The following is a 22,606-nucleotide window of genomic DNA, read 5'->3' as shown; positions in this document are numbered from 1 at the left end:
GAGGCACCATAGCTGGTAAGTGGCAGTGCTGGTTTTCTGTGACATTCAAAGCTTGTCCTCTTACCTGCTGTTCATCTAGATCTGGGTTTGGCAAACTTCTCTGTTAAAGGACCAGAGAGGAAATATTTTCGGCTTTGTGGGCCACTTGAGCTCTGTCACAACTACTCAGTTCTGCTGTTGCAGCATACAAGTGGCCAGACAGTATATAAATGAATGGCTGTTTCAATAAAACTTGATTTATAAAAAGAGGCGGCAGGCCGTAGTTAGCCACTCCTAACCTAGACTTGAGCACGTATGGGGAGGTGGGTGTGGACCGTGCACGTAAGTTCTTACAGGGCAGTGGCTGTGACTCTTTCACCTGTTTCAGAGTGGCTGGGTGTGGATGCATTTTGTTACCAATCAATCAACAAGTATTTCTCGGAAGGGGTTGGTTGTCATGCCCGGTCATCCAGGATTTCACAGTCTAGTTGAGGAGGCAAGATTTGTTTGTAAGAAGGAAGAAAATAATGCGAAGTGCATACATAGGAGTACTGAAGTGGGTGCTACAGACCCTAAGTGCTACAGGAAGGGCTTAAAGGATGGGTGCCACCCCTTAGGGTGATGGGGCTTCAGGGGGTCATGAAGCCCCCAAAAGTAAATATTTGCTGAATATTCACCATGTGTCAGGCATCACGCTAAAATGTCACAATATGTTATCTATTATAGTCTATAAAACGTAAGTAAGTTTGGTCCTAAAGCCCAGAGCAACTAAATGACTTGATCACGGTTCTACAAATAGGAAATATCAGAACTGGGTAGATCGACTTCAGACCATGGGCTCTTGACCACAACGTTCTGTTTTCTCTCTAGAGAGAGGCAGAGGCAGACTGTTACCAAACGAAAGGGAAATCAAGAGGGAGCTATCATGGTTGACACACCATTAGTCAAAACTAGGGGATTGTTCCCTCCTTTGAACAGCAGAAGAAAACAACTTCTTATGTGCTTTGAAATAACTATAACTTTCAGCATTGTCGGGGTATGAAACATTTCAGGTCGTCGTTAAAAGACAGGACAAACAAGAATTCGTACTCCATCAATCACAACGTGCAGGCTTCGGGGGGGCAAAGGCAGTGACGTGCAGGCTTCAGGGGGGGGCAAAGGCAGTGACGGAGCACCGTCGTGTGTCGGCTCAGGCACTGGTCTCGGGAGGCGGGTGGAATGTGTCCCTAGCTACTGGGAGGGCGGAAGAGTGCTGACTTACCATCATATTCTGGGAAGTAGTCAACTAGGTGGGAATACATAATTTTCTCCTCTAGAAGGTCTTTCTTGTTTAAGAACAGAATAACTGAGGAGTTCTGGAACCAGGGATACGTGATGATTGTTCTAAAGAGTGCTTTGCTTTCCTCCATTCGGTTCTGAAAAAAATCATCAGAAAAACAACGCGTGAATTACATGATTACTCAGTCTGTGAACTGTTTGTTTTGTAAGTCCAACCCGTCTTTGGTATGCATTCAGTTTCTGTGGCCCTGGGCTGGGCTGTAGCAGCTTTTATCAGGATTTACATGCAAAAGGCTCAGCAGCTCTTTTCATTAGGCAAACTCTCAGGTTGACAAGCGGAAGAGAATAATAATAATAAACATCTGCTGAAATAACTCTTAAGGTTGAAAGAGAATCATCAAAGGCTGAAGAATCATGCATCTGGCACACTGTCACAAAAGTCCACCAAGCGTCACAGATGTCCACTAAGAATTATTCATTCATGGCCAAATGCTTAAGATCTGAATTAAGAACAAAGTACCAGGCTTCATTTTGCATTTCTTAAGCTATGTGTACTTGGGGCTTCACTATTAGTTCTATTTCATAGCAATCAAAACAAAGTTACTTAGGGGGCTTCCCTGGTGGTGCAGTGGTTAAGAATCCCCCTGCCAATGCAGGGGACATGGGTTCGAGCCCTGGTCCAGGAAGATCCCACATGCCGCGGAGCAACTAAGCCCGTGCGCCACAACTACTGAGCCTGCACTCTAGAGCCCGTGAGCCACAACTACTGAAGCCCACGTGCCACAACTGCTGAAGCGCACGTGCCTAGAGCCCGTGCTCCGCAACAAGAGAAGCCACCGCAACGGAGAGTAGCCCCTGCTCGCCGCAACTAGAGAAAGCCCCCGTGCAGCAACGAAGACCCAACGCAGCCAAAAATAAATGCTCGCCGCAACTAGAGAAAGCCCGCGTGCAGCAACGAAGACCCAATGCAGCCAAAAATAAATAACAACCAAAAAACCCCCCACAAAGTTACTTAATTCTTTGCCCAAAGTGCATCTGTATTCTTAGAATTATTACTACTTACTTTACAAATATATATATTCCCTGATTAGAAAAACACATGGAAAAGTATTTTTAGATCACACATTTCCTCTTTATCAGAACACACCTTCTCCCTAAGTTTCACTATAATTTTCATACAGAACCGTGGACATATACATAGTAATTACTTGGAGATACAAATGTAATATTTCGCACTACCTTCAGTGTTGGTGAGAAACTATTCTCACCTGAAACCATCATCAAGCCACCCTTGGTAACGAAACCTCAACGGATTCTCAAGGAATTAGTCAGCCTGGTCTTACAAACAAAGATACTAATCAAAGTTACTCTTGAGACTCACCAGCCAAAAGCTGGAGAGTCTCCTAGTTTAGCCCACATCTATTCACCAGCTTCCTTCTACAGACACAGTTGCTTCTAAATCATTCCCATCCTCAGGTCATGGACAAAGGCAGCACAGTTGGAGACTCCTCCTTTCCCTGGTGCACGGGCACACTTCTCCCAGGGAACACTCTCCAACCCCCTTAGTTCTACGTGTTATGACCAAGTCTGGGGCAATGGAAAAGCCTGCTGGGGACTGAGCCCACCTCCACTGCTACCAGGTGGGTCAGTGGTTTAAGCCAGAGCATCCTATTCTCCTGGTACGTGGGCTGATTCAGGGCTGGGCTCTGAATCCAGGCTCACGTCACTTGGAGTATTGCTTCCCTGGTTTATGGTCATCAGCGTAGCCAAGCTGCTCAACCGGTGTAATTAACCCCAGGATTTTTGCTAAGAGCTCTGGAACAGAGAACCCTGCTTTCATCAAGAAAATGGAAGAGGCCTCGAGCTTCTAGCAACTATCTTGCAACAGGGAGAAAAAGAAACCAGGTTTTAACTTCTTGGTCAAACCATACCTGAACTGGGTTATGCCTCTGGATTTTTTGGTAACATGAGCCAATTAAGTACCCTTTAGTTTTTAAGCTAGTTTGAACTGTATTTTTCTGGTTCTTATTATATATAAAATGCTTCTCAGGGAAGGACAAGTATCATATGATATCACTTATATGCAGAACCTAAAAAAAAATGATGCAAACGAACTTATTTACAAAACAGAAACAGACTCACAGTCGTAGAGAACGAATTTACAGTTAGTGGGGGGGAAGGGTGGGACGGAGGGACAGATCGGGAGTTTGGGACTGACACGTACACAATGCTACATTTAAAACAGACAAGCAACAAAGACCAAACGTATAGCGCAGGGAACTCTGCTCAATACTCTGTAACAACCTAAATGGGAAAATAATTTGAAAAAGAATAGATACATGTATATGTATAACTGAATGACTCTGCTGTACACCTGAAACTAACACAACATTGTTAATCAACTCTACACTAACATAAAATAAAAATTTAAAAAAAGTGCTTCTAAGTGATATACCTGGATCCACCTCACTCTCAATTTCTAAAAGGAAATTGAATGAATGATGTTTGAAGACTAAGGCTCGAAGCTGTTGACACGTTCTGCTCAGCTTTTGCCTTCCTGATGCAGAATGTGTCCTAAGTTTCATAGGGCAGCACTATGGAGGCCAAGTACACTCCTCTGCATTACCCTTTGACTGCTGTTCCAGGAAATCTCGGGGACACTGAGCTCACCCAGCAGTTTTCTAGATCCTGAATATGTCTTGCTCTTTTCTAATATAAAGTGTGCCGATTCAAATCAGGTTGAATAGGCCCACTTTTCAAAAGGAGATCTTTACCAAATCTGGTAAAGTCGATCGCCACCAACTGAAACTGAGCAGGACCCTGTGGGGCTCCTGGGCATGGAAGCCCTTCTGTGTCCCCCATTTCTTGTTTGTAGGGAATAGGCTTCAGCCTCCAGGACCCTCCCAGAGTTCTAAAGGGCAGGTTCAAACAGCTGCTAATTAGGGAAGGGAGGCGATGCAGAGACAAGGGAGGAGCAGTCAAGAAACAACAGCGCAGCCTTGGGGCAGGGTCCTGGTTCCTCCTCGCCTCAAGGGATACACATAACAATATCTTTGAGCTCTTCTAAACTAAAACCCCCAACAAATGGAAGATGTTAACTACTTGATGAAGCATTCTTCACTCCAGAGAGAAGGTTGCAGTCTGACAACCCTGAGAACCAGAGAAGCTCATCAGGAGACCACCTGAGGCCAGGTTAAAGGAATGCAGGCCCTGCACACACCCCTGAAACACTGCTACAAAACTCCTCACCAAATCCCCCTGGGTTGGGACACACAGTTTTGAGGGCACGAGCCTGCTGTGTCCCCCTTTGCCTGGCAAAGCAATAAAGCTATTCTTTTCTACTTCAGTCAAAACTCTGTCTCTGAGATTCGATTCGGCACGGGTGCACAGAGACCAAGTTTTTGGCATCACAATCTCTTTGACCTTTCACTTTGCGCCTACCATTGCTTACATACTTAAATACGGACGAAATGTGGGACCAGTGGAGTGAAAGGTTACTTCACGGCTCAAGGGACAGTGTTTATTTTACTGTACACATTTATCTTTAACATAAATAACACGCATAGCCTTTAAACATAATATTTACCATCTACGTGCCTTTTACTGGTTATCATTACCAGTGGTAACATTTTAAGCCTGGAAACCATATTCACTGAGAAACAATGTCTCGTAGCCTGAGATTTTATAGGTTGAAAATTTTAGGACGGAAGGAAAGCAAAGGCTCTAATAAGAACTGAAAGAATTAAAGGATCTAAAGAAGGTTAATTAGATAGTGACATCCCTGATGTGAGAATTAACATTTTTTTCTTATTTACAGCTACAGGAATTCTACAAAGTCATACTGTGGTCTTCAGAGAAGCCTTCTCTAAAGGGCGGGTATGTACATCTTGGCCTCAACCAGGGAGCCTCCCTCAGAAAGACTTATTGTAATTAGCACTCTGCAGAAGGGAAACGGGCCCTATTGGGGGCTCTTCTGGTTGGAGTCCTTCTAGGGCAAGTTGCTAGACCCTGGGTGGAGACAGGGAAAGGGAGAGTGGTCTTGACCTTGAGTCAAAGCACAAGGAGGCGCGTGAAGTCTCTCTGATTAAGTTTCAAATCAGGACTGGAGCCCACAAGCTCCAGATGGGGCTCTATTGGGAGGGGGTCTCATACCAGGCCAACAGCCAGGACAGTGGACTGTGCCCAGCCCCGGGTCCTAGAGATGACTGTCCCTGGCTGCACTGGGCCACTGTGGAGGCATGCCCGCTTACTGGCCTGGTCCAATGCAAGCTTCGCTCGTGTATGCAGTTTGGGGCTGCTCTAGGCTATTTTCCCACTTACCATGTGCTGTGTGGCCTGGGCCTGAGCTTCTCATTCAGGGCAAAGCTAAAGAGCAACAAAACGGACCGCTGATCAGCAGCATCGGCACCACTATGCCTTCAACCAGATCCACCGAACTCAATCTCCCAGGGGGAGCCCCAGGAACCTACATTTTAACAAGCCCTCCAGGGAAGGGCTTCTGATATAGGTTTAACTTTGTGAAGCACTGTGCGCTGTAGGTGAGCTTCTCCAAATTAACGTGTGTTATGAAATCACCTGGGGACATGGGTTCTGACCCAGCTTGGGGTGGGACCCAGGAGCCTGCAGTTCTAACATGCTCCCAAGTGAAGCTGACCTTGCTGACACACGGCACACACTTGGAGGTGGAAGGTGCAGACAGCGTGCTGAGCTAGGGACAACAACGAGACAGGCGATGCTCTGTCCCACATTCGTGATGAGAAGTTCTAGTCACACATCCAGCCCAGTGCCGGAGTCGTGTGATGAAAATATAACTCTGCTGGCTTCATGCTTTTTGTTTTTCCCAATTAGGATGAGATTCTTACTTTATGCTCTGTAAGTTGTTTTTCACTCCACAGTGAGAATTCCTGATGCCTTTTTTCACCTGATCAAAACCCCCAGACTAAATCCTAAATGGACTAAATGAGATTTTCATGATGCCTTACAAGGTGGTGGACTGTGCAGTGCAGGAAGCATAATCCACTTTGCTCAGTAGAAACTGAAATGTGAGGCAACGGTATGTTCCACAAGACTTGGTGACACTTGCTTTTTACTAATTCTGTAGGGCCTGGAGTTGCAAGTAAGAAAACAAAATAGCAACATGAGACACTGATTTTATCAGTCATGTACATGAGGATTTGTTCACCTCTGGAGACAGGTTTAAAAGCCGTCTAGGGGTGGTGGTGCTAATCTTACGCTCCTTCTCTTGGGGTTAAAGCCAGTTGATGTTAGTAAAGGTTTTACTCTTCAACACAGGGCTCCTTGTTACCCAGGGGGGCCTGCCTATGCCTGAGCCCCAAGGACGCTCTGTCTTCTTATCAACCGCATCTGCCACTTCTCCCAGACTGAAAGCGTCGCTCCCAATGACAGGTGGCCCGACGCAGGTGAGAAAGCTGGAACAGAGGGAACAGAAATCCGTGGGACTGCCTAGTCTCCCCCCCTCCACAGACATGGGAAGAGCAAAGGGCCATGCTACCTGAGGACAGGCTGCCAGTGAGTGGGCACCCAGTGGCCTGGGTGGTCTCCATGCAGTCACCCTGCCTCAAGAAAACATGGCCATGGAAATGTCAGTCTTGGCCAGACCACATGTTTGGGTCCCCCTGAAATACATATGTTGAAATCCTCACCCCCAATGTGATGGTTTTAAAAGGTGAGGCCATCAGGAGGTGGTTGGGATTAATGCCATGATAAAAGAGACCTCACCCCTTCTGCTGTGTGAGGACACAATAAGAAGATGGCCATCGATGAACCAGGAGGCGGATGCTCACCAGACAATGAAACCGCCCAAGGCTTGATCGTGGACTTTCCAGCCTCCACAACTGTGCGAAATAAATGTCTTTTGTTTATACGCCACCCTGTCTACGGTATTTTGTTATGGCAGCTCGAACAGACTAAGACGACACTGATCAGGTAAGTCACTCCTCACTCGGGCTGGAACCGTGAACAGGTGGAGCACTAAACTCCACCCTGATCGCTGGCCTGGGAAGAAGGGGTGCCTACCTGCTCCTCACTTTGTGATCATGAGCAGAATGGTGGGACCGTTCGGTGTCTTCCCTCCCAGGATCATCAGAAAAGGCCCTCTTGAGGCCATCCCCGAGGGGTCTTACACCTCTAATCCTTAACATCTCAAATTGATTCTCAAGATCTCATACAATGCCAACAGCAAAAAAACACCATTTCTGATTAAAAATTGGGCAGATGACTTAAATAGACATTTTTTACAAAGAAGATATACAGATGGCCAATAGAAACTACATGAAAAGATGCTCAACATCACTAATCATCAGGGAAATGCAAATCAAAATCACTATATCACCTCACACCTATTAGAATGGCTATCATCAAAAAGCCAACAAATGGGGCTTCCCTGGTGGCGCAGTGGTTGAGAATCTGCCTGCCGATGCAGGGGACACGGGTTCGAGCCCTGGTCTGGGAAGATCCCACATGCCGCGGAGCAGCTGGGCCTGTGAGCCACAACTACTGAGCCTGCGCGTCTGGAGCCTGTGCTCCACAACAAGAGAGGCCGCGATAGTGAGAGCCCCGCGCACCGCGATGAAGAGTGGCCCCCGCTCGCTGCAACTAGAGAAAGCCCTCGCACAGAAACGAAGACCCGACAGCCAAAAATTAAATAAATAAATTTATAAAATGGCTGATGTATATTTTAAAAAAAAATCAACAAATGAGTGTGGGCAAGGCTGTGGAGAAAAGGGAACCCCTTGTAGACAGTTGGTGGGAATGTAAATTGGTGCTGCCACTATGGAAAACAGTATGGAAATATCTCAAAAAATTAAAAACGGAACTACTATATAATCCAGCAATTCCACTTCTGGGTATCTCTCTGAAGAAAATAAAAACACTAAGTTGAAAAGACAGCTACATACCCATGTTCACTACAGCGTTATTTACACTAGCTAAGACATGGAAGCAACCTGTGTCCATCAGTGCATGAATGGATATAGAAAACTGACATTAAATATATATTATAATGTATAATATTACATGTAATGTAAAAAATATATATTTCTAATCTCTAGAAGATAACGGTTTATGCAACCCCCCTGCTGCACATGAGTGACTTAATGCTTGCTGCAGGGTAAAGCCCCAAGTTCCTCAGTCTGGCATTTACAGCTTGGCACGACCTGAGCGCAGTGCACATCTTCAATCTGACCCCTCACAAATGCTCCCTTTGCCACATAAAAGGACTCAATGTCACCACTATCACACAAGTGTGACCACTTTCCTGACCTGTAATGCTGTCCTCCGAATCCTTCAAGACCCAAATCGACCTGACTTCCCTCAAAACTCCTTCCTCGAGCCCCCCTGGACTGGCCCTTCCTCACACCCTCAGCACACGGTGTCCTAGCCTTTGTTTGCCCATCACTCAGCAGACATATGTGGAGGGTTTGTAAGATGCTGGGGATGACAGCGTGTTGGAGCAGGGCCTGTGTCCTGGAGGGCGGAAACAGACAGGAGGGTCAACATGTAGTTACAGGTCCACATATGGGCCCCTAAGAGTGGTTAAAAAAAGTCACACAAGAAGGAAAGGTGTGACTGGGGAAGGCTTCAAAGAAATGCAATTCTGAGTTGACTCTTGACAGACAGAGGAGAGATTACGAGGAGGGAGAGCGAAAGCAAAAGAGAATTGAAACCCAGGATCCTCTGGAGTGAACTATGACGATTCTGTATAAAACAGTTCGTGGGCTCCTGATCTCTGCAACTTGGGCATCAAGTAAGAAAATTCTCCATTTTGAGAATGTGAAACAGTTCCTCCTCATTTGGATCTTACAGTGGGGGCTGGGAGGCACATACATGCCAAGTTCCATGAAGAACACATGGACTCCAGCCCGCCACTCTTGAAATATGCTGCCGGCTCTCAGTGCCTGCTTGTTGCCAGTGCTGGCAGGTAGCAGAGTCCAACAGGAAACCCCATTAGACATCGCAACTGCAGCTCGCTGAGATACAATTATCTGCCTGAAGGTAAGAGGCCTCTGCTTTCCTCTTGGCTCACGTGCAAACCTCCCTCTTACCGAGGAAAAGGCCAGATCCCGTGGACATGGCTCAAGACCGCAATAGGAAGCCCGCTTTCTTCAGGCTGTAACTTGGCCCAAGTCTCTACATAAAAAATTACCAGTGGGCTTCAAGGGGCAATATTTCATGTCTATACCTTTGTAACCCTGCTGCCATGGACAGCTTGTTTGCTGTCTGCCAAGGTGGTACTTCCTTCCAGCAAAGTCGGCATTAAACCAGAGATCTGAACATTCATTTTCATAAATTTTGCAACAACTCATTATTTTGCCATTAAATACAAGTTCTCACATTTCTCTGCAAAGAATACAATTTAAACGAGACCTTTAATTCATTTCTACGATTCAAATTACCCACTGCCTGTCTCTCCCTATTGTAATATTCCCCTTATCAATGCCTTGATAAACCACATTGATTTATATTCCCCGTAAGATCTAGAACGTAGCCTTTAAATGCAAAACTAGACACTTAAGAAATAAACATGCAGACTGCTGAATCACCACTGAGGGCCTGATAGGATGTACCCCAGAGAAACTGGGATGCAGCATTTCAGGGCTCAGAAATGTCCTTTAGTATCAGAGATGCAGACAGTCTGAGGGGTCCACAAACTCACTAATTGATGCAGAAGTCGGTCAGGTGCCTATGATTCTTTGCTCATACTTTGTGTTCACAATTCTGTGATTCTGTGTTTCCTGAGTGTTCTAAAAAAGGCCAAGCAACACACTCAAATGAGTGAGGTCCAGATACACGGACATCGAGTGGTTACGTGAGCACGTCTGTAAAGTAACAGATCGTTTAGCACAGGGGTCCCCAACCCCTGGGCTGCGGACTGGTGGCGGTCAGCAGCCTGTTAGGAACAGGGCCACACGGCAGGAGGTGAGCAGCGGGCAAGCCGGCGCAGCGTCACCTGCCGCTCCCCAGCGCTCCCCATTACCGCCTGAACCACCCCCGCCCCCCGCCCCCAAGTCCGTGGAAAAATTGTCTTCCAGGAAACCGGTCCCTGGTGCCAAAAAGGTTGGGGACCGCTGGTTTATTAGCAGAAGGGAAAAATACACGTTTTATCATGTCTTACAGTATTTTAAATCCAGATCTTCAGTTACAGGTTAAGATATCTGCTGGTCACACACTCAATCAATTTTAACGCCTAGCTGCTTGTAGGGCTGCTTCTATATACTGCACATGATGGAAAATGTGCAGCCAGTACACTGCACCAGTTACCATTTTTATTAGCACCGTTTCTGCTTCTGAAATTGATCAGGAAAGGAGGTCATCAGGATATAGGATTTTATGCTTCAGGAATCTATTTTGTTTATTTAATTTTTACTGGGGTATAATTGATTTACAATGTGTTAGTTTCAGGTGTACAGCAAAGTGAATCTGTTATACAAATACATATATCCACTCTTTTTCTAGATTCTTTTCCCATACAAGCCACTGCAGAGTATTGAGAAGAATTCCCTGTGCTGTGCAGTAGGTCCTTATTAGTTATCTATTTTACATATGGCTTCAGGAATTTTAAATGCCACTCTTCGCTTTTATTGCTACGACAAGCTTCACTATTTCTTCTCAGACATAACTTATCAAAGAATACCTCATAAATTACTATATTAAAGGTCATCATTTTAAAAGGGCAAGACTAGTTGACTTTTAATGTAACAATCCATGATAATGTGAAATTTGAATCAGTCATTATCATTTGTAGCTTACCAAACACTGAATACTTTGAAAAATTCACATCCTTAACAAGGACTTAGGAACATATTCTCTCAGGAATTTATTTCATTTACATATGTCACCTGAGTAAATACACGGAACAACTGAAAAGACAGGAACTCCAAAGGCTTTATGAAAAAAAAAATTTTGCAAGCCTGGTCTGCATATTTCTTTCCTTCCTCGATTATTTAGTTAAAAGCTTGGTGTGTTTGACTTTGTATCTCCAGCAGGATCACACTGATATGTGTCCTAGGTGACGTCAACACACATTCAAAACACATTCTGTGCTGAGCTCCTGTTGTTGGGGGGAGATGGGAGTGGGAAGGGCCAGGGCTGTGAGCTCCCTCGGTTTGAAACATGGCTCTACTTCGAATACCCTTGTGACCTCGGGCAAGTGACTGCACCTCAGTTTCCTTCCATCTCTCAGGTTTTGGGAAGACAGAATGAGATGATGCACGCAAGGTGCTTAGCCGCGACCCCGGCACACAGTAGCTTTTTGATAGCAGCCGCTCTCAGACGTGGCAAAATTGCGATGTAAGAGCCTCCTGGTAAGGTGATTGCTTATCTCAAATCTTTGGCCAAACTATAAATCCAGTAAGATCTTTCTGTTCCCTGGAATTGCACAAAGTTAATCTATCCACGATTTCAAGTCCAGATACATTTGATTTATAAAAAACTGGAAAATCATCCAGGTTTCTGCCAAATGCTCACTTAGAGATGGTTTCTTCCTAAGATTCTCCATGTGTTAATAAGGGAGAGTATCTTGAAAATCTCGAAAAATGTTCAGTACTCATATGCTTGGTCCACTCAAAATGACTGTTCTCTTGATCTTTGCACATCCCCTGCTCGACCAGTCCTTGCTTCCCCTCCACCCTACTCACATAACTGACCTTCCCTCTTAATCACAGAGCCTAATCAGTAAATGCCTACATACCTGTCCCAGGCTCCAGCTGGTGACTGTTCTAATCTTTAGATCAGAACATCTCCACTATGATAGTTTACCAAAGGGGCCTCCAGAGCAGGACATACCCATATGGTTTCCCTGGTAACCGATGAGCCAACCTGACGTCAATTCCCCCCTATAACTGGTAGCCTCCCTCTTCCCTTGGTAGAGAAGACGCTTCCCTGTTCCGCCTGCCGCCTGCCGTCACGTTGGGGTGTCGCTCCAGGACCTTTGAGCTTCAGATGTGTAAGATCCCACATCTATTAGACCATCGATGTCTCTGTGGCTGACTCTGGGCTCTTTCTTTATCCTTGGGACTGGGCAAGTACAGGGCTTGCAGTCCTGCAGAGAGCAGCCCAACAACTCTCAACCCCAGAGCAAACCAAGAAAACAACTGATATAAGTGGAGCAGTTCGAATGAGAAATAATTAAGGACAGCTCCCTAGCCATCCCACTTCTGCTATCCAAATTAGACAACAGGAATAGAAATAATAAGGATACTAAACTCAGCTGGACAGATAGCATTTCCTCTATAATTTTCTTAGTCCTTGCAAATCTTTGCAAGTGATTATTTCAGATCGATTCTGGCATACTCTCCAGGCTTGAAGACAGCTCCTGAAGGTTTTAATATTATAATTTCTATGAACTGATGTATTCTACCCGCACAGGATGTTTAGAGAAGCAAAGGAATACAGCGTATTTGCCTATTACCTCCTGTCTAAGGTTTCTAGCAGAGATGAGGTCACAGAGCAGGCAGGCCCTTGTGCAGTGAACTGGTGCAGAGCACAGCGTGTTGTAGGAGAGGAGTGGAGGAGGGAAAGAGGATGACAGAAAGAGACTGGAGGGACAGGGCAAGAAGAGGTGGTCACCCTCAGGCCAAGGACTGCCCAGAGACTCAACATGAGCAAGAAGAAACATGACAAATGATGTGGAAGCCCACAGTCCCAGAGCTTACTTCCTGGGACTTCCTTTAATATGTCCTAATATTTTAGTTCAGTCAAGTGACCAAGTAGCAACCTCCTTTCAAAGACTATTTTATAGCACATTGATCTTTCTAGTTACATTTACCCTATGCTCCATATCCTACTAATTGTATGCTTACATGCCAGTGAGCCAGAGTCTATCCTTAACTTACATACGTAAATTCCCTCTCTTTTCCCATAATGCTCCTCAATTACTGAGTTAGGATTCAGATAGTTAATGCCTTGAGTAGTCACACCACTGACTTTTCAATTCACTCACCTTTCCTGTACTCCATCCACACCTCAAACTGAAAAAGGATTCTGCAAACTGTACTAGAGCTGTTAGCAAGGAGCGAAGTGTGTGTGAATGTCAGCTTCTTTTGTTTCACTTGTCCACTTTCTGATTCTACAGCTGATGAATAGTGACTTGGCCAAATTACTGGAGACTTTGGATAAAGGGAAATAGAAACAGGCTGCAGGGATGCAGAGGTAAAGGATTAAAACAAAAACAGGCATGGATGACACAACTGAGCTTGGAAACCCTGAGTAGCCTGAAAAGGTCCAAGGAAGATTTGATTGATCTACACAAACCAATCACGTACGCATCAGTACATCAGACTGAATCTGAGCAAATTCCTGTGTTATGCCAGTAAAGTCTAAGTCTGGGGAAAACAGGAGTGAAATGAAGTAAATCAAGCAATTCAGTAAAATATCTCCTTTGTTGACTTAAAATTTTTTTATGGATGAGTCAAGTTTGGCCCAGAAACATGTGGTTGCCTAATTCTTTGGCCAAGAGAATAGGTGTTGGATAAGAATTTGGTTTGCCTTGTGTCCAAAGAGATAAGCTCAAAGGACTTGTATGGACTGCACTTTTGAGCCCTGTTCAGTGGGGGTAACCCCTGACCTGACTCATCCTTCATCACACACACACTGAAGGTCTTGCCATTAACTCTTGGTTTCTAAGCCTTTCTTTCTTCTTCTACCCTCCAAAGACTGCAGAAGGATCGTAGGTAAAAGATGATTGGTAGGTAAAAATGGAGAATTCAGACAGGGAATAAGTTTGGAATTGGAGCAGATAAACTGAACACTGACAAAAAATTTAAGGAGAAAGGAGATGTAACCTATTGACTTGAAAGTTTACTCATAAGGAATATATATTCTAAAAATAAGTCCCTTGTAAAATAAGCCTGGTGCATTATATTCCTAAGGCTTTTTTTTTTTTACATCTTTAAACAATAATAATTTGTCATATTATTAACAGGGTTTTTTGAATTTTTAGTCTTATTTTCAGGAACAACATATGATGAAACTTTTCAGACTGTGACGTATTTTTAGCTACATGAATGTTATGATTAATTTTATATAAAGTTTAATTATATTAATAACTAACATTTGTTTAGTGTGTATATACACCAGACATTGTTCGAAGGACTTTAGTATGTAAAAGGAGTCGGCAAGCTTTTCTGTGAAGGACCAGATAGTAAATATTTTAGGGTTTGCAGGGCACACTGTCTCTGCTGTAACAACTTAACTGCCCATGTAGCAGGAAAGCATTTATAGACAATATATAAATGTATGAGTGTGCCTGGGTTCCCATAAAACCTTGTTTCAGATGCTGAAATTTAAATTTCATAATAATTTTCATGTGTCACAAAATATTATTGTTATTTTGATTTTTTTCAACCATTTAAAAATGTAAAAACCTATCTTAGCTTGCAAGCTGTACACTAACAGATGGTGGGCTGGATTTGGCCTGAGGGTCACAGTTGGCTGACCCTTGGTGTGAAACAGTATTTAATTCTCACACCAACCCTAAGCAGAAGGCATTGCTGTGATTCCTATTTTCTAGGTGGGGAGCTGATAAAAAGCAAGTTAAAAGTAACAGACCTAGTATGTAGTTAAATAGCTATCATAACTATTGAATCATTAGCAAATTTATATATATACATATATATGTTTTATGTTCAATTTATGTTCAGAAAATTTATAACATACAACAAAGCACATATACGTGGAAATACAAGCACAAATAAGGTTTCCCCCATATAAATTTGTTGTAACATATGTTGCCTTAATTTTCTCCCTATTTACCTTTTCTCTATAATTTTTAGTTAGATACTGAGGTTCTAAATTTATTTTCCTCCTTTTTTCTGCCAGGAAAAAGTATCCATTTTCTTTCTGTCCACAACATGGAGGATAAAACATAAGAAAGACACTCAATGTTTTAATTCGTTTGCTTAATTTTTAGTGTCAGGGCAGGAGATCTACTTACTCAGATGTTGCACACATGTAAAAATGCCTTTCCAGATGATTTAGTAACATACATCTGGCATTTTAAACCAATAAAATTGTTGTGAAATAGTCCTCATTTGAAGATGGAGATATATTTTTCATATGACTTTAAGTAGCTTTAAAAACAGTAATTCTACAAACATTCTTAGTTAATAAGACACTACTAAGGATCTACCTGTGGGTTTGCTTTGTCCCTGCTTTTAGTCTCTATTCCTCCAGAGGACGGGAGACAATGTGGAGGGAGGGCAGGGAAATAAACATGAAAAAACCACTCACCTTCGGTTTATGTGGCTACTAAAACATATGACTAGAGGATCTGAGGGTAAACTTTTGGCTAAAATTCTGTTGCATGCATTATCTGCAGTTTTCAATGATTTATTTGATCCTTATTCTTTTACCAGTGCTTTTGTTTGACAGTGCACACTAGAACGAGGTCTTGGCACCTTTTTAAAGCAACGTTTACTGTCTGCTTAAAAAAATCAGTACCCCCATCTTGAATGACTTATTTGCAAGTACAAGATATTCACCCGATGAATTTCACCCCCCCCCCAATGAATTTCACCGGAACCTTTGGGCCCACTCAAAAGATCCCTCCTTGGAAAACTATAAACTGCTCAATTATGCTTCAGACTAACGAGCTTTGAGAAACAATGGGATCTTCCCCTTTTATAATTCCCAGCATTCTGCAGAATATGCACATGACAGGAATTAACACAGAAGGTACAAAGGATATTATAACATTTACAAAGAGACTAAGTATTACTTTTCCAACAAAAAAGCATTATCTACACCAATGAAAAACTGAAAACTGGTTGTAAACTGCTAAAGTGGAAAGTTTCAATATTCTGCCCTAGAGAAGAGTTTGCTTCTTCTCTTTGCTCTTTATTCTGACAAAAACTTGATGAGTAACTTAAAACATTTTTAATAAAATGCTATTTTTATAAAGCATTTGCAATATAACCTTATTACTAAATTGGGCATCGGACAAAAAATGTTGAATGTTCCACATAGGAGCCACATTAAAAAAAAAATCACTGTTCTATTAAGTATCGAAAACTGCATTCTGCGTGTTATGAAGGAGGTAAAAGATCTCTTCCAGAAGCTAATAACCATGTGAGATCAGAGACAAGTGCAACACAAATGAACACCTTTAAATACAACTAACAGAACACTTAAAACCATACAAAATCAACTTCTTGTATAGTGAAAGGAAAGAGGCGGGAGTTGGGGGTGGATGGGGTGGATAATTCAAGTATCATGAAGAAAGCAGACAATTCTGAAAGAATTGAGGGAAGACCTGCAAAGATCAGCGCATGAGAAAACATGGGAAAATCCGTGCCTATGGTCACAGACACAGCATCACTAGACTCTGCCACGGTGTTATCACGGAGATTCGATGGGAGAGGGAGCACAGCCGGCACACAGCCTTGAAAGAGCACATGCATCCAACTTAAAACCTTTGAGATGAAGTAACTTCTCAGGTATCCAGACAATATGCATGTGTTGAGAAATCTGTGAACCCACAAATCCCAATGTGTTGGAGACCTGAACAGCGGTAAAAGGAGAGGGGCTTAGAACTAATTCTACTGTTGAAAAGAACCAGACGAGGGAAATGGAAAGCAGCAGAGGCGGAGTGAGGCAGCAACTGTAAGGATGGATGTGTGTTGTAAACTGGCTAACATTCAGTTGATGGCGAATGTCCACTTTGGCTGACCCTCTTTTCGGACTGACTGGTAGTTGAGTTGTGCCAAACGTGTCAAATATTTAGTATGTTTCTAAGGTTTTGCAAGTTTGTAAGCTATAAATTTCATTCAACTCTAAGAACAGCTTCTGAAATTCCCCAGTCTGTCCCCTGCACCCCAACCAACACTTCCGTCTTCTTAAGGCCGAGTAAATGAGTAAGAACTGCAGCTCCTGATCTAACTCTGAACTCTCAGTGGAAGTTCAGAGAAAAAAGGAGAAGGAATTTTGGGTGACAGTGACCATGTGCTCATTCATGGCTGTGATACTAGAAAAGGGCACAGGTCTTATATAATCCGTATGTATTTCCACTGACTTCAGGAATGTAATTTAGTAAAATCAGGATCAGGGTGCAAGGTGGAAATTACATAGAGTCTAATAACTTACCCTTAAAAGTGTATTGTGAAGGTACCTACTGGTGGCCCCAAGACCGTCTTGCCATGCTGTATGTCTGCTACAGACTGCTCTTCTTTCCCTTTGTGGTAGGAAAGGTCATGGCTCCTTTAGTGAGCACAGAGGAAGTCTGCTTTGGGTCTGTGGTTGCATTAGGGGGACTTGTTAAAGGAAGAATTAGAACCACTGAACACTGGCTCATACTTTGCACTGCAAGCTGCTCACACGAGGTGAGGGAAGCAGGAACTAAGACTAACCGTGGGAACAACTGATACCATTTCTGCGTCACACATTATTTCACTGCATCCTTTCACTGGATGAAAGGCAGCCAGAGCCTTTTGCATAACTTATTCTCTTTCTCCCTCTCTCCATCCTTCTTCCTTTTTATGGGTGAACATCTATAACTACATTTTCATAAATCCACTTCTGATGTGACCCTGTGTAATTCCACGACATGTCTCTAAAACTGACACTGACCCTAAAAGATTTAGACAGTCTCAAAAGATATGATTTGGATCACTTAGTCCAAGCCATTCTCATGAAGGTGAAAATAAACTTCCCAAATCATGGTCGCCACAAAGGAGCTTCCCCAAGATCTGAACTTCCAAAAAGACAAAATAGGGGGAGGGGAGAAACTGAAGAAAACCACATAATCAAAGATAATTAGGTAATGTATAAGGACTTGAGCAACGTGGATTTGAGAGAAAATTTCAGAAACTTTCAGGAAAAGACATATTTACTTCATTCTGTTCCCTGAGACCCCAGCAAAATGAAACACCAACAAAACCCGATGAAGAAACTGAGCAACAACTCCAGACACAGATGTGGAAGAATATCTGTCAAATATATAATATCTGCACTGACCCAGAAAGGATGCTGAAAGTTATTACACACTTTTCCATACTTCAGGCAGGCTGAGACAATCAAGTGATAACCTTTCACTGAGAACACAGAGGACTGGAGGTGCACTGGTCCTTGGAGAGGAAGAAGAACCCAGTGGGGGTCGAGTTCCATAGCTCGTGGCTGTATAGGAAGCAGGACTGGTGAGAGGAATAGCGGGGTTATGCAGTTTTTAAATTCCCAAACCTGGACTTCTAACTCAAAGACCTGGCTGGAGAGGAGGCACGGAGAAGAAAGCTATTTACTGCCTCACGACTGTAAAATACCTAGGAATTCCAAATCTTTGAGAAAATTCCCAGCATGGGAAACAGAAATCTAAGCAAAAAGAGAGAGAGAGAAGGAAGAAGAAGAAATCATAGGAAAGAGGTCAATGCAGAAAACTGAAAATACTTTGAAAAGGAAAGAAAAAAATCCTCAGAAAGACACTGCTGAAACACAAAAGGATACTAACTTAAAAGGGAACATATGGAGCATAAAAAGAGCTGAGAGTTTTTTAAAAAAGAAAATCTATAAAAGCCAAAATACAAACAAACAAAAAAGACGGTTTGGAAAATAACTCCAGGAAATTTGTCAGACAGTAAAAAGAAATGGAAAATTGGAGAGAAAAGTTTAGAAAAGAAAAAAAAAAAAAAAGCAAAAGTAGTTCTCCATTTAGCCAAAAGAAGTTATAGCAAAAGAAAAAAGAAAAATTTCATATGAATAAGGAAATAAACCAAGAAAAAAAGACAACGATGGATCCAGAAGCAGGGAAGTCAACAAAGGAAAGAAGCTGTGAACTCCCAGGATGATGGTAAAACAAAGTCCCAGAATGATAAGTGTTTACAATGCAACCAGTCATCAACAGAAAAGGAGGACAAAGGAATCTAGAAAGGAGATCTCCAAAGGAAAAGAAAAAAAAGAACTGATATATTATCTGATATGTCAGCGATCTTTTATAAGATTTCAAAGATCTGTTGATGAAGTAGAAAAAAATCAGTTAGCAATATACACAAACACAAAGAAAAAAAAATGTAAGGCAATTGTTAACTCCAAAGAAAGTTGACCACAAAATGACTGAAAGCACAGTCTAATACTTAGCTCATCAATGAACAACATTTATATTGTCACATAGTGTAAACACTGAATTACACAAAAATTGTGCTATACCTACGTGGAAAGGATGGGAGAAGAAGAAATGGAGTAGGAGTGTTAAGACAGTATGATTTTTATCCACCATAAAAGGAAAACAATCTTGACAAATCAAGAAACAGTGGTATAAATACAGCACTTAGATATATGAGGGAAATAACAAACGAGATGAGTTGAGGGTAATGTATCTGGTTATCAGACTGGTGGTGGGGTAGCAGTAGAAAAACTGCTGTTTTTTGTTTAAAGGTTAAGTATTTTTTTAAAGGAATTTTTTCTTTTTTAAAAATTTATTTATTTATTTTTGGCTGCATTGGGTCTTCGTTGCTGTGCATGGGCCCTCTCCAGTTGCGGAGAGTGGGGGCCACTCTTTGTTGCAGTGCACGGGCCTCTCATTGCAGTGACCTTTCCTGTTGCAAAGCACAGGCTCCAGGTGTGTGGGCCTCAGCAGCTGTGTCACACGGGCTCAGTAATTGTGGTGCACGGGCTTCATTGCTCCATGGCATGTGGGATCTTCCCGGACTAGGGATCGAACCCGTGTCCCCTACATTGGCAGGCGGATTCCCAACCACTGTGCCACCAGAGAAGCCCAGAACTGCTGTTTTTAAAATTATACATCTTTTAGTTATTCAGCTCTGTAAACGATTATTGATATAAAAATACAAATAAGGGCTTCCCTGGTGGCACAGTGGTTGAAAGTCCGCCTGCCAATGCAGGGGACACGGGTTCGTGCCCCAGTCCGGGAGGATCCCACATGCCACAGAGCGGCTAGGCCTGTGAGCCATGGCCGCTGAGCCTGCATGTCTGGAGCCTGTGCTCCGCAACGGGAGAGGCCACAACAGTGAGAGGCCTGTGTACCGCTAAAAACAAAAACAAAAATTAATTTTTTAAACTTAAAAAAAAAAAAAGGTTATTGGTTCATGTGCAAAAAATAAAGTTCTGGGAAGATGAACACAAAACTGCTGGAAGTAGTCCCCTAAATTTGGAAGTGTAGAATGTCGAGTAAGAGTATGAAGGAATCTTTTACTCTCCTCTATAGCCATCTGTACATTCAGAATTTTAAATAATGAACATGTATTCCCTTGGTTATTAAAATGGTAAAAAATGGACTAATATACTCTAGGAAATTAACAATATTATTTTATATTTAAAAAGTAATATAAAAATCAAAAGGTAAGACATCCAAGGAAAAGACAAGTCCATTGCCAGATAAATGTCACACACAAAACCAGACCTCTTAACTTCTACTTTGCTCTTGACTACTCTGTCAAGGAGAAGACTTCATATTGAAAAAAGCAAAGAGAAGATCAGTAAGAAGAAAATAAGACAGGAAGGAGATTATGAGAGAGCACCCTATTTGCTTTAAATGAGATCAAGTCTCTAGCTGGAGAGATGACATTCTAAGGCAATACATCAATCTGATTTTAGTTATTACCGTTCTTACGAACACTAGTTTATAACACTAGCAAGACCAGCAGGGAATGGGTCCAAGGACCCTTAATTTTGATGGGGAACAGGGACAGAATGGGATAGTGCATAAGGTTGCCCCACACTGTATTCGGAAAACCTTAGGTATTCTGGGGGCAAGTTGAAGGTCCACACAGCTAGCCACAGCACCTCTTAGACCAGCGGTCCCCAACCTTTTTGGCACCAGGGACCGGTTTCGTGGAAGAGAATTTTTCAGGGCAGGGATGGGGGGAGACAGTTCAGGTGGTAATGCGAGTGACGGGGAGTGGTGGGGAGGGGCACATGAAGCTGTGCTCGCTCACCTCACCTCCTGCTGTGCGGCCCGGATCCTAACAGGCCACGGACCGGTACAGGGGGTTGGGGACCCCTGTCTTAGACAACACAGCAAGGGTAGGTGAGGTGGCATTAGAGATCAACTTCCCTGACTCTGTGGATGTGTCTAGAGCTGGTAATTCCTCTGCAGGAATTTATTTCTTGAGCATATGCTCTGTGCTGGGTGGTTCACATATTACCTCGATTAATTCACAAAACCTTGTGAGATGAAGTACTCGTTTTCTCCACTGTACAGATGGAGAGATCTGAGGCTCAATTTTGAATTTCCCCAGCTACCAGATTCATGCTTTTCCTATGCCGCCATGCTGGATGATATCAATTGGTGAGAAATTAAAAAAAACAAGTATTCTCATTCCAAAAAAGCAACATGTTTAAGATGTTGGTGAACATTCCCCATATTTCGATCTAGCCGGACAATGTGGTATAGAGATGGGTGTCAGGACAACTTAGCTGTCAGCCGAGACCCCAAGGCCACTTCATGGGAAGTCCTTTCACTTCTCGAGGCTCCAGTTTCCTGATCTAGAGGTTCATCTATCTATCTAACCTTTTAAGATGAAACAACGTCCAGTGAAAGAAATACTAACGGGATAAATATTTTCAGCTTTTGTTTTTAAATGGATTACTTCACTACTTACCTTTTCTTTTAAATCTACATCTCACTGCACTACAAACAGTATCTTTTTGTAAAACTGTCATTTCAAGGTGCTGAAAATCTAAAACCTAGATCATGAAAGTACAGTAAATGACTGAGGCTTTCCTAAAACACCCTGGAAACATCAAAGGATTTCACTACCATTCTGGGAAAAGGAAACAGATGTACCTGGCACTCGCTCCTTCCCTGACACTCCCAATTAACTTTTAAGGACAAGCGCAAAGCTTTGTAGAGCCCGATGCCTTAAGTAGGCACTCCAGTGAAAGTGGGGCATAATTGCCTCCCATTAAAACAGCTGTGAAGGGTAACAAGAGCAGGTCAGTTGTGAACAACCTAGCTCAGCAGGCTGCGCAGTAAAATCCAGGACTCTAGGGCTTCGAAATCTTTGAAAGCGCTGGGTAACAGAAAAAGTTAATTAACCCTTTTGTGCTAAATTCCCAACCCTCCTTAGTTTTAGAGAGAAAATGTCAACAGTTCTTGTCAAAAAAGAATTTGGAAATCAATGGCACAGCACAAACATGACAAATGTTTAATAAGTTCCAAAGTAAATACATGTGAGAAGTGTTTAGTAAGTGGTTACCAGCTCACTGGGGTGGGAATCAAGTGTACCACGTGGTCCAGGTACAGTCCCCAGTGCTGTATCAGGACTGCTCCTGTTATTATACTCAGATGCCTCCAGTTTTAAAAAGTTGAGCACAGGAATGGAGAGATTCCTCAGGACAGGCGGGAGACAGGGCAAGGAGAAGGCCCGAGATGAGGACCCTTGGG

At 43.0% G+C, this 22,606-nt stretch overlaps 1 protein-coding gene across 1 annotated transcript in view; it reads right to left on the bottom strand.

Moving 5' to 3' along the window:
• Nucleotides 1-22,606, bottom strand: part of GNAQ (G protein subunit alpha q) — a 290,054-nt gene that overhangs the window by 9,843 nt on the left and 257,605 nt on the right. Inside the window, exon 6 of the mRNA XM_030876968.3 lies at nt 1,241-1,394. Coding sequence (XP_030732828.1) covers nt 1,241-1,394 — 154 coding nt within the window. The remainder of the gene's footprint in view (nt 1-1,240; nt 1,395-22,606) is intronic.

This window comes from Globicephala melas, chromosome 6 (genome assembly GCF_963455315.2).
Source record: "Globicephala melas chromosome 6, mGloMel1.2, whole genome shotgun sequence".
Classification (NCBI taxonomy): domain Eukaryota; kingdom Metazoa; phylum Chordata; class Mammalia; order Artiodactyla; family Delphinidae; genus Globicephala; species Globicephala melas.
The sequence above is the reverse complement of the archived record's forward strand: the minus strand, read 5'-3'. Positions and strand labels throughout refer to the sequence as shown.